At 43.1% G+C, this 11,669-nt stretch overlaps 1 protein-coding gene across 4 annotated transcripts; it reads right to left on the bottom strand.

Moving 5' to 3' along the window:
* Positions 1-865: 865 nt before the first annotated feature.
* C10H21orf58 (chromosome 10 C21orf58 homolog) lies at positions 866-10,367 on the bottom strand. Of its 4 annotated transcripts, none has more exons than XM_074548142.1 (9): positions 10,260-10,367; positions 9,631-9,696; positions 8,887-8,944; positions 7,436-7,503; positions 6,312-6,455; positions 5,368-5,482; positions 3,576-3,706; positions 2,025-2,164; positions 866-950 (listed from the first exon to the last, which is right to left on the bottom strand). In XM_074548142.1, exons 1-9 carry the CDS (start codon positions 10,350-10,352, stop codon positions 935-937), a joined length of 831 nt encoding a protein of 276 aa, XP_074404243.1. In that variant the 5' UTR covers positions 10,353-10,367; the 3' UTR covers positions 866-934. The 4 variants fall into 4 exon arrangements, with proteins under 4 accessions (XP_074404243.1, XP_014122413.2, XP_074404242.1 ...); XM_014266938.3 differs by lacking the exon at positions 10,260-10,367 and adding an exon at positions 9,938-10,094; XM_074548141.1 differs by lacking the exon at positions 10,260-10,367 and adding an exon at positions 9,938-10,094 and having other exon boundaries at positions 2,025-2,161.
* Between the last annotated feature and the right edge of the window lie 1,302 nt (positions 10,368-11,669).

The raw sequence follows: 11,669 nt of genomic DNA, 5'->3' as shown, positions 1-11,669 counted from the left end.
CACATGGAAATGCTCTGCTGAGCCAATGCAGTAAACATTGCAAAGGGAGGAGCCAGTTAGAGCCAAATACAATAATTAAACAGCAGACAGCGAAACTGCAGACGTTTGTATCACCAAGTACAATTTATCGCTAAACCTGCCAGGCCCCAGCAGATTTGGCTCAGGGAATCACTAAGGTAGAAAAAGTAGTAAAACCCTCTAAGAACATCACCCCTATGACCCTAAATGCCACATCCATGTGGCTAACACAGACCTACAGGGATGGGGCAGCACTCAAATGCTTCCCTGGGCAGCCTCTTCCAATGTTTTCAGTCAAGAATTTCTCCCTAATATTCAATCCAAACTCACAACTTGAGGCCATTCCCTCTTTCAGGCAGAGAAGTTGTAGAGAGCAGTAAGAACCTCAAAGACAACAGAGCAGAGAGGGCAAAGAGCAAGGCAGGCTTTACATAGTAAATAAATTATTCATTAATTGTTTTTGAAACACAGACAGCTTCCAGCAGTGATAGTTACTATCTTTTCTTCATTCCAAAATGAAGAATTGAGGTCCCTGGGTTTTCTTAATCAGGCTCACTCACAAACTGCAGCAGGCAAACCCAGTGTACAGATGTTCTCCACTCTAAAAACAGAAGGTGGGAATATATTGACAAAGTGCTATAAAATCATCATTCTTCTTTCTATATTAAGCAACACCAGGCTGCTGAGAGCATGAAAAAGTGTTGCCTGATAAAAACTCCATGTGAGCCTTTCAAGAAGTCATAAATAACACTAAAAAGGACAGGATAACATGGGCATGGATTTAAGCCTGTCCTCTGGGGAAAAGTAAAGGAGGGAAAAGTGCTCAAGAAAAAGACATGTCAATGGCTGAGGAAGAACAGCAGGATTTTATTGGTTTTAGAAAGGCTCTGGTCCACTTGCAGAGGGTCCTGTACTGTCAGTATGTGGGCCACCTGCAACAAGAAAAATGGAGTTATTGTGTTTAGTAACAGCCTGTAGTGCTGCAACTGCAAAAAAACCAAAGTGTTTGGTCTCATACCTTGTGGTGGCAGGCAGCTGAAGAAGAGGAAGAGCAAAGTTTAAAGGCCATGACAAGGCCATGACAAGCCCTACTGATTCCTGCAGGGAATTGCACTGATCCTGACAGGAGGCAGGGGTTCTTTACTGGCTCAGATTACAAACCCGTGCCAAGGGGAAATAGGTAGAAATGCTCATCCCTTGTAATCCCATTAGGGAAATAATCTGTTCAGGAATTCAAATCCCCTGCTAAAGAGGGCTGTGCAGACACCCCTGCCAGCAGGTCACCCGTGCCCTGTTCTCCTGTTCACTGAGGCTCTGAAAGAGCCATGGACAGGAATAAAGGTGGAGCTCTCAGCGTGTCCCCATGTCACCCCCACCTTCCAGGGTCTAGAAAGGGGCACTTCTTCACCAGCCTTGGCATGTAAGGACTTCCCAGCAGCTAGGAAGCCAAGCAGGGCAGGCTCAGAGGAAGCACAAAGCTAGCGAGCCCCTGGGGGAACTGCCTGTGGTCACCGGGCTCAAGGGCTCTATGGATTTGGGAGCATCCTGGGGAGAAGTTCAAGGCAGAATTCATCCATTTCTGCACTTTAAACCCACCCCCTCCAGCTGCAAGCATGAATTTATGGCAAAGGCTCAGCATTATTTCTGATACTCCCCTCCCTCTGCACCATTTCGCTTAGCTGGTGGTTTGGGTCTTTTTTTATTTTCCCAGGAATCTCTGATTAGCAAATGTCCCAGCAGTGCTTGGAGAACATAAACCCTGCTGGGACCTTTAGGACTTCCCCATCCCCTCCCCATCCCCGATTTATGTGGCAGGTGAATGCTGGGTTCACAGGGACACCCAAAAGGCAGGGTGGGAGACACAAAAGGCAGGGTGGGAGACACAAAAGGCAGGTTGGGGGATCTCTGATATGCTCCCCCTTGTCAGATGCCCACATGTATCCCCCAGACTGCCCTGGCAGCCCAGCTGGGCAGGGAGAAAGGGCTGCAGGAGCATGTTGACTCACAGAGGCTGGGCAGAGGTGCTGCTCCAGGGCTGTTCTGTGCTGGGGGGCACTGGGAACACCCCCGTGGGAGGGTAATGGTGGTGGTGGTGCACCACAGGCACCTTGGGCCTCTCTGCTTTCATAGCAAGCTGCAGGTCCTTCTTGGAGAGAGACAGACAAAGGGTGGCTTGGGAATGGAGAAAAATGCATTGGCAATATCCATAGAGGCCATACTACTTTGCTGGTTTGGATTTAAGTTTGTATAAGAGTTTTGTCACCCTGATTTTTTAATATTTTCTAAGCCTTCTGATGTTTACATTCTAGTAACAAACTTTCTCACACGCTTCCTGTAAATAACTCATTGTTTTGCATTCTTTTATAGAAGAGGAGAAATTTGATAGACTGGTTTGTCCAGTGTCATTGGAGAGGTGGCACTTTCACCCTCCAATCCACTGTCACTTTTGGAAATCTATAAATGTTGAAGTGAGAAAATAAACTTCCCTTTTTTCACCTTGATAACAGCAGTGTTGTTTTGTTTCCTATAGTGACAGTTTTAGTATGTTTGGTACAGCAGTGCTTAGTGGTGGAGTTATTTTATTTAATGCACAGTAGTCTACAGTTAATTTTTATTATTTTAGACTTTTAATTTTTTTTATTATTTAGATTTATGCACAGGTGAAATGAGGCTGTTGAAGGGTGAGTGGGTTTTGCTGACTATCTTTTGCTTTTTTAGCTTATGGATTATTTTGTAGGTGGGGATTACACTATCTTGATTTGTTTGGTATTGTTGGCAGTGTGTTGTTGAGGTGTCAATCGGCATTTGTTGGTTTTTATTTTTAGGAGCTTTATTGTAGATGGATTTCTTGATAGTTTGGGTAAGGGGTTTAATTGCGTGGCGTTTTTTGTTTTTACAGTTATATAAATATTATGTATTTATATATAATATTTATATAACTATTAAGTTATACATTATAATATAATAATATTATAAATAGTATATGTTATATTATATATATTAATATATATTATAATAATGTTATATATAAATATAATATAATATAATTTTTATATATAAATATATATTTATATATAATATTTATATAACTATAAAACTATAACTATATAACTGTTACATATAAAATTATATATATATATCTAACAGTTATATGTAACTATATATAACTATACATATAGTTATTTTAAATGTTTATTGGAGGTTTTTTGGGGCAGAAACCTGTGCCCCTCATGGAGGGGGGCAGGGTTCCACTCAGCCACCCCTTGTGAAAGGAAGATTTTTGGGATATGTCTGGAAAAGAGTCTGCAGGTTCCACTACAGAAGGCCCAAGAACACTTGGTGACTTCAATTTTCACCTGATCCTCAGACCCCAGTCCCCCCAGTTTATTCCATTAGTCAATGCCAGGGAAATGCAGCATGCCAGGATGTCCTGCAGAGGAAGGTGGGCATCAGGGCATGCTCTGCCATCTTTCCTAAGGTGCAGTGTCCTCCCCAGTGCTCTCCTCTCCCAGCTCTCCCCCTGTGTGCTTTGGCCAGGCCTGGGTGTTGTTTGTTACCTGCTGGGGGACATGAGCCATTGCCCCCCCAGGCTGTGTGAGCAGGGCTGGCGGCAGAGCCTTCAGCATCATGTTCTGCATCATGATCTGGTGCATCTGAGCGTTCTGCATCAGCATCATCTCCACCATGTCTGGGAAGAGAAAAGAGTAAGAGCTTTATCCACAGCTGACAAGCAGCATAGGCAAAATTATAGATTCCTTCAGCACAGAGTGGGCACTGCCACAGAGGCAGAGCAGCTGAAAGGGGGCACATTGTCCTGAGCTGTAAGGTGTGTGTGTATTTTATTTGCCATCTATTAGGAGTAGGGCAGTTCTCTTCTGTTCATTGGGCAGTTTCTTTTATCTCTTCCACAACCCATCCTCCCTCCAGAGAGATCTCTTCTATTAATAGGCCACTGAGTGTCCCTGCACGGCTGATAAAAATTACATCACCCCATTGTAAGGTGCTCCACCCAGAAAGAAGAGCCAAACATCCCTACCTAAATATAATCTGAGACTTACAACAACAGAGATAACCTTTTCCCACTAAATTCCCAAAAGAACAACTTATCTCCTCCACTAGATTCCCAGAAAAATACCAAACCCATCTACACCACCACCAGACATTCAAAAACAAACCTACACCCTTCTACAGAATCACTGCTTTGACAAAACCACATCTGTCACTCCAAGAAAACTACAGCCACCATTTAATCAAAACTGCTACCAACACCCTAACCAACAGTGCCAAGTCATATTCTACCTCTGTCAGTAGCTTCTTTTCTAGTCTTTTTGTACTATTATTTTAATTTTCCTAGTAAAAATCTGTTATTCCTATTCCCATGTCTTATGTGATAGTGCAGTGCCACCTTGAGTGAGAGCCCACTGGCTCATGGAATAGAAAAGTTTGGAAAAGACCTCTAACATCATCAAGCCCAAGCCTCAATCACTCATTTCACACACATCAAATCTCCTTACAGGATCTCTGGGATACAAAGGACTTGTGCAGTGTAACTAATTCATGTGGGGAGGAGTGAAGAGGGAGAGGGGAGAAAAAAAGAAGGGAAAAAATAATGAAGGCAACTCTCATTTTCCTTTTTACTGATCATACAAAAAGTAGTTCATATGTAGCAGCTTTAGAGAAGTCATGAGTGGATTTGGACTATTTTGGTAACGGAAATATAAACTCTGATTCAAAAACCCAGACACTTGGATGAAGTATGGGCTGGGAAATACTGCAGTTCCATGACTGGAGATTCCTGGGTGGGATGAAACTTTGGCTGAAGGCTGAGACAGGGAAATTGTCCCAGGTTTTATTTCATGTATCATTTCACAGTAGCATCCACCTATGTTTAGAAACAAACTTTTATTGGCATTGCACTATATTTAGAGCAACACTTTCAGATGTTGTGTCTTGTTTCCAAACACAGGGTACAAACAAAAGCCTGAGGAGATTGGACAGCAGGTTAGGAAGGAACAAAAGAATAAAACCAGATTTTAGAAGCCTGTTTGCCCATTCCGGAGTCACCCCTGTGAATGACTTTGACTTTGTTCATATTTCTCAGTGCCACGTGTTGAGCTGTTCTGCTTTCCCAATCTCCCCTAGAGTTTGCAGTTCCTTTTTCTTTAGTTTTAGCGATAAGAGTTTCACAACTGAATGCTTTCACAACTGCTACCCATCCCACTTAGGAAGCACAACTCCCCAATCTCCAGCAGCTCATTAAACAGCACATCCCTAACGAGCTTGGAGCCCATACCATGTCCCCTGCCAGGCCTGGTGGCAGGAGCTGCTGCTCTATGGAGCGTTTCTCACCTTCCTTGATGCTCCCAGGGCAGGGGGCTGCCAAGGGCTGGGCTGGGGGGATCTGGGTGATCACAGGGGAGGGCTGAGGCAGCTGCTGGATGATGGTGGCAGGCTGAGCTGGCATCTGCAACAGGAAGGGAAAACGGACAAGTCAGGCTTGGTTCTGGCCAGCTCCCCTGTGACGGTGTTCACAGGGGTCCCAGGATGAGGGAAGAGATGAGGATCTGATTCCATGTTTCAGAAGGCTGATTTATTATTTTATGATATATATTATATTAAAACTATACTAAAAGAATAGAAGAAAGGCTTTCATCAGAAGGCTAGCTAAGAATAGAAAAAGAAAGAATGATAACAAAGACTTGTGTCTCAGAGTCCAAACCAGCTGACTGTGATTGGCCATTAATTAGAAACACCCACATGAGACCAATCACAGATCCACCTGTTGCATCCCACAGCAGCAGATAACCATTGTTTACATTTTGTTCCTGAGGCCTCTCAGTTTCTCAGGAGGAAAAACCCTAAGGAAAGGATTTTTCATAAAAGATGTCTGTGACACTCCCCCAGCTATGGGAATAGCAGTCATCTGCCCAGGCTTCAGGAAAACTCTGGGATCCTCATGGAGAAGCTGTTGGGGCTGTGGGCTGCCTGAGCAGGCAGTGATGTGCATTAGAAAGCGGCTGAATGCTCAGGCTGGAGTGTGGGCAGCCCTGCCACTCCTTTTGCCATCTTGCTCCAAGAGAAAACCACTCCCATTGTTAATTTTGGGGATTATTTGCAAGACGGCAAATAAGGTTTTCCCTTTTTTACCTTTAGGTTTCACTGCAAGGGTCCCATCAAAGAGCAAGAGGGATGTCTTCCCTTTTTGTGGGATGAGCAATCCCATCCAGCTCCCAAATGATTGCCAGCTCAGACTGGCACAGTGCTGGTGGTGTTTTCTAGGAGCCAATCCTTACTGTCTGCTGGATAATCCTTGGTGGCTCCACTGGAGAAGCTGGAAAAGGGATCTGGTAGATTTGTGGCAGGGCAGCTCTGTGGTCATGGCAGTGTTCCCCATCTGGTGCAGGTGGCTGTGAAAGCTCTTCCAGAAGGTGCTGCTCCTGCAAAGTCATGTATTTTTTTTTTTTTTTTAAGGAAAACCTGGACACAGCAAGGCAGACATTATGGTTATGCTCCCTGGACTAAATGGGATCAGCCCCTAGGAACCTGCAACAAGGACACTGCCAATGCCTGCAAAAGCGTAAAGAAAATTTTCCTTGCCACAGATCTTGAAACATAAGCAAAAAGGATTGGGGGGGGGGGGAATGCACAGCACAAGCTGCCAAAAGTCTGGGAAAACATTTCAATAATAGTTGGTGATGGTGTTCACAGGGTTGAGAGAAGAGACGAGGATCTGACTCCATGTTTCAGAAGGCTGATTTATTATTTTATGATATATATTATATTAAAACTATACTAAAAGAATAGAAAAAAAGGATTTCATCAGAAGGCTAGCTAAGAACAGAATAGGGAAGAATGATAACAAAGGTTTGTGTCTTGGACACAGTCTGAGCCAGCTCACTGTGATTGGCCATTAATTAGAAACATCCAATATGGGCCAATCACAGATGCACCTGTTGCATTCCACAGCAGCAGATAATCATTGTTCCTGAGGCTGATAAACATTTTGTTCCTGAGGCCTCTCAGCTTCTCAGGAGGAAAAACCCTAAGGAAAGGATTTTTCATAAAAGATGCCTGTGACAATAGTTGGTATCCTCCACAAGCTAGGAATAAATAGCAACTACTGTTGTGTCTATTTGGCATCACTAAAAATCCCTTCTTTGCCTTCTGGCACAGAAAGTTTATGGTGCAGCAGCTCAGGAGAAGCAGAATGACCCCACTGCAGTGCCTGGAGCAGGTGCAAGCTCCCTCAGCTGTAGTGAGCAAAGCCAAGCTGCTCTCCAGGCTCCTTCCCTGATTAGCTGGCCCAGCCTTTATATCCCAAAGCAGCAGAGCACTAAACCCTGCCCAGCCCCAGAATTAAAGGCCAGGACAACCCTGAACCCACATCAGCAGTGGGTGTGCAGGGAATTGCTCTTACCCTGAGCTCCTGCAGCAGATTTCTCCTTTGCCTCAGGGCACTTTGGAGCAGGTCCTGAAGTCTGTTCCCTGGAAGAGGAATAGTCTCCATTATCTCCCCAAAGGATCACAAAGACAGAGCTATTACAGCACCTGTGTTATGATACCAATGTGGAAAATGTGTTATTGGATAGCTGGGTGTTGCATATGGGTAAAAACCTTACAAAACAAGAGCTTGTTACCTTTTTAAAATCATGGCTCAGGAATGCTACTTGGCTAAGCAGAAAAGGACTGTGGGAAAGTGACTGAGCTGAATCAGGGGTAGAAAATGAAGTTAGATAACCATGATGTGCTCACACTGTGGTGCATGGTGGTTGGTTGGATTATGTTTGTTATAATTTTAAACTATGTAAAGTAAAGGCCTAACTGCTCACAAAGATCTGGTTTTTGCAATAAAGGGACTCTCCTTTGCACCTGCCTGGGGACTCAGTGTTGCTCTGCTTCAGCAGCTTGAGTTCCTCCACAAAGGGCTTGGGCTGCTTTTCTTGTTCAAATACATGTGTGGATAATGACTTTATGCCATGTGCAGCCACAGCTGCTCAGCAGCTCTACAAAGGCAAAACCCCTCTGAAAAGAAACTCTTAAGATTGCTCTTTAAAGCCTTCTTTTAACCTCCTGGTTTAGGAATCCATTTCAGGCTGAAGGTTTCTAGATGTGCCCTGTGCATGCAGAGGATGCCTGTCTGTAGTAAAAGCTCCATCAAATCTGGTTTGAATATCAACTTTTCTGGTTCCATTTTGTTCTGCATCAACTACCTTTTCAGTTCATGCCACACCATGGCTGATTTTGAAATGAAGATAAGCAAGAATGTTCTCATATACCTTGGAGCCACGCCCGGCATCTGCTCTGGAAAGCACCATTTTGTATTTTGAAACTGTAAATTGTTACAGGGGATTTTTAAAAGTGTTTGGCCAGAGCATGAGAAAATTCCAAGTACCTGTGCATCACATCAATGAATGGGAACACACAGTACAGTCCAGAAATATCACAGAGCTTCTCTTGGTGGCCTTGAATCCATGGACAATATAAACAGTGCATGTGCCATGCAAAGAAATTAAGCGTTCCTCTTGCCTTTTCAGAGTCACCCAAGCCAAGGAAATTACAACAGGGTGTACTCCTAGGTGTAAGAGCTAGGACAAACTGGATCCACATCACTTTGCTCCAGCTGAGAGGCTGCACAGGATAAGATGAGCCTTTTCTGGGCAGGAAGGCATCTGATGTGAGTGCTCAGCTGGTTGTTCACTGCCCTTGGTCAGAAGAAAAAAAAATAGCTGAAGAAACTCAAAAGATAAAAAGCAGTTAGCTCACAGATGAAGGGAAGAGAGGGGATCATCTCCTGAGGAACTCATGCCTGAGAACATAAGCAAGCCCTTTCCAAAATATGCCTAAAATTAGAAGAAATGCTTCTCTTACTTGCAGCTGGGAGAGACAAATCCATCTTCTCTAGGTTCTCCTGTTCATTTTCTAGTCTCTGTTGGCAGAACCATAACCAGAACTGGTTATAAGTCAGGCAGAAGAGCTCACAAGGATTCCCAAGCCTATGGCACGGGCTTGGGATGGAGGAAATAGAGCAGGAGTGGAGAAAAATGGTAGTTCTTAAAGAAATATGAAATGTTTAATTACAAATCCAGTTACAGTAAAGAAGAGTGATGCTTCCAACTGTCCAGGCCATTTCAGACCTTAAAATTGATAGCATAGTGAATCAGGAGACAATTTATTTTGAAGGGCAGAGAGCTGCATCATATGAAGAACTTGATAATGTTGAGTTTGGGCTTCCAAGATCTGGACTCCTGATTCAACAAAGGTCTGACCAGGCAACACATCTTATGTGAAAGCAGCCATGAAATTGCCTTAAAATAATCTGAGATTTTCTTTACCCAAGATTTACTCCTAAACTTTGCCTGTCCCAGCTCAAACTGGCTTTGAGCTGACTGGTGACATCTGCCATAAAATCAAAGCCAATTTAATTTACTGTAGGTCCATGTAAACTTGCAGAATGTTATTTAAGAAAGTGACAGTGAGTAGTAGCACTCCTCAGAGTATCTCAGTAGAGTTAGACTATAACATAATAAATTTATGTTAAAATTTAGTGTTAATGCTTCAACATGCAAGAGCAGAAAGCAGAGCAAAGGTGACCCTGCAGAATGGTTCCCTTACCTTTTCCAGGAGTTTGAGTTTCAGCCGTGTCAGCTGATCCAGCACTGAGGGATCTGCCATCATCTCCTGGAAGAGCAGGCAGGCAAATCAGGTTAAAAAGCTAAACAGAGGCAGATGGGTTTTCAGCATTCATTTTTTCCCCTCCAGAATCTTCACAGAATAATTCCATTATTAAAAACCAATAACACAAGATGAGTAGAAACTGAGAGAAGCACCTAAAAGCTTCAGCTTCACTCCCAGGCCAGAATGACTACAGGCTTTCACAAAATCACACACACAGCTTTTCCTGCCATTTCTCCCCACATACTTCTGTGCTGCAGGTTGTGATGCTCACAGGAAGGCAAGCTGAGACTGAATATTTATTTTTCTGTTCCTGATGGTTGCTATCCTTCCCCTGGCAGCATCACTAAGCCTGTGCTCTGTGTTGTTAGAGACTTTTAATTAGCACAGAGTGTCTTGCCTGGTTGCTAAGTTTATAGTGTCAACAGGTAACATAAACAATTTCATCTCCAGGCACAGGAGCTTGTGTACCTTGGGTAAAGCAAATGCTCGGCACATTAGTGGACAAGAGAAAAAAAGAGAAATAAAAGCCTATGGTTCTTTGAAACAAGGCCAGAAAATCCTCTCACGTGCCAGCAGCTCTCCTGGGAAACATCTCTGAGCCCATTTCTGTACTTGCAAAACCCAACAAAATTTTTCTCTGACATCTCTGACCCCGCCATCTGAGCAGCTGCAGCAGCCTTTGACAAGGCGTTTCCTAGTTATGCCTGCAAACTGCATCAATGTAGTTTGTTTCTGTGCTTCTGGGAAAGAAACCCATCCCTTTTTGATTGCTGCTGAATATTGAGCTGATTATTTTACCACCAACTGGTTTAGTGCAGTGCCCCTAAAAGCTGAATTTCTAGAGCCTTCATTGCAGTATGAATGGAAGGCCACAAAATAGTTTGGCAAAAAGAACCAGTTATGAGTGTTGCATTAAAAGTATAGCACCATATACTGTGTGTATGTAAGTATATACACATATATATGTGTATATAAGTAGAGTGTGAAGCAGCTGAATTTACTAAAGAGGAAATGAAGAGAAGTTTGTGCTTGATGTGACAGGTATCCCAGAGGAAATCCAATACTGGGGAAAAAAAAAATTAAAAAAATTAAATTAAAAGGCACTTTGCAGCAATCCTGCTAAAGGATCTCTTTTTCCCTTCTTTTCTCTTTTTTCCACACTTGGTCACATTGTGATCCTCGCTCTTGGGATATCTTACAACCTTTTAATTAATGTGGTGCCAGGAATGTGCCAGCCACACACAAAATCTGGCTGGAAGGGATCTGGAGCTAACACTGAATCCCAGAGAAGGGATCACACTGGAGAATGAAAACTCAAAAGAGCAAAACCAGACAAATGTAATCCTACAAAAGAATAACAGGTGTGTTACATGCCCCTCACAGGACAGCATTATTCTGCTCTATTTAGCAGGGCTGAAGTCACAGTTTGGACACCATGCTCATTTTTGGACATGGTGGTTTAAGAGGGAAAGAGAGTCCAGGAAATAAAAAATAAAAAAGGGTGCATTTAAAAAATGTAGCATCTAAGGAAGGCTTTAAAGAACTGGCTTTGTTTAATTAGTAAGTAGATGGTGAAAAGAGGACAGGCCAGCGGGTTTTAAATAAATGAGAGGATACAATCAAAGAACAGGGTGGAGGTGGGGGAGAGGGGTTTGTCTGGAAAAACACAAGCATTTGGCTTAATGAGGAAGAGAAAACCTGATAAAAAAATCTTCAAGAAAAGAAAGAAAGAAATGAAAGAAATCCTCATTAGCCACTAAGGGAAATGATGGAGCAGCCATTGAAACAAAAAAAACTTTCACACAGGTTGTTTATGAACAATTCACTAAGACATTTAATCATTCAGACTTTGTCTTTTGGTACTGCCCTCGAGGCAGACAGGCTTTTTAATGCTTGCCAATCCAGCCCACTGCTCTGAGTAACACTTTTGACTAAAGCCTGTGTTTTTATAATTCAATTATTTCAAAATACAAAGA

This window comes from Zonotrichia albicollis, chromosome 10, assembly GCF_047830755.1.
Source record: "Zonotrichia albicollis isolate bZonAlb1 chromosome 10, bZonAlb1.hap1, whole genome shotgun sequence".
NCBI classification, from domain to species: Eukaryota; Metazoa; Chordata; class Aves; order Passeriformes; family Passerellidae; genus Zonotrichia; species Zonotrichia albicollis.
Note: the sequence above shows the minus strand (reverse complement) of the source record. Positions and strands in the feature narration are given on the sequence as shown.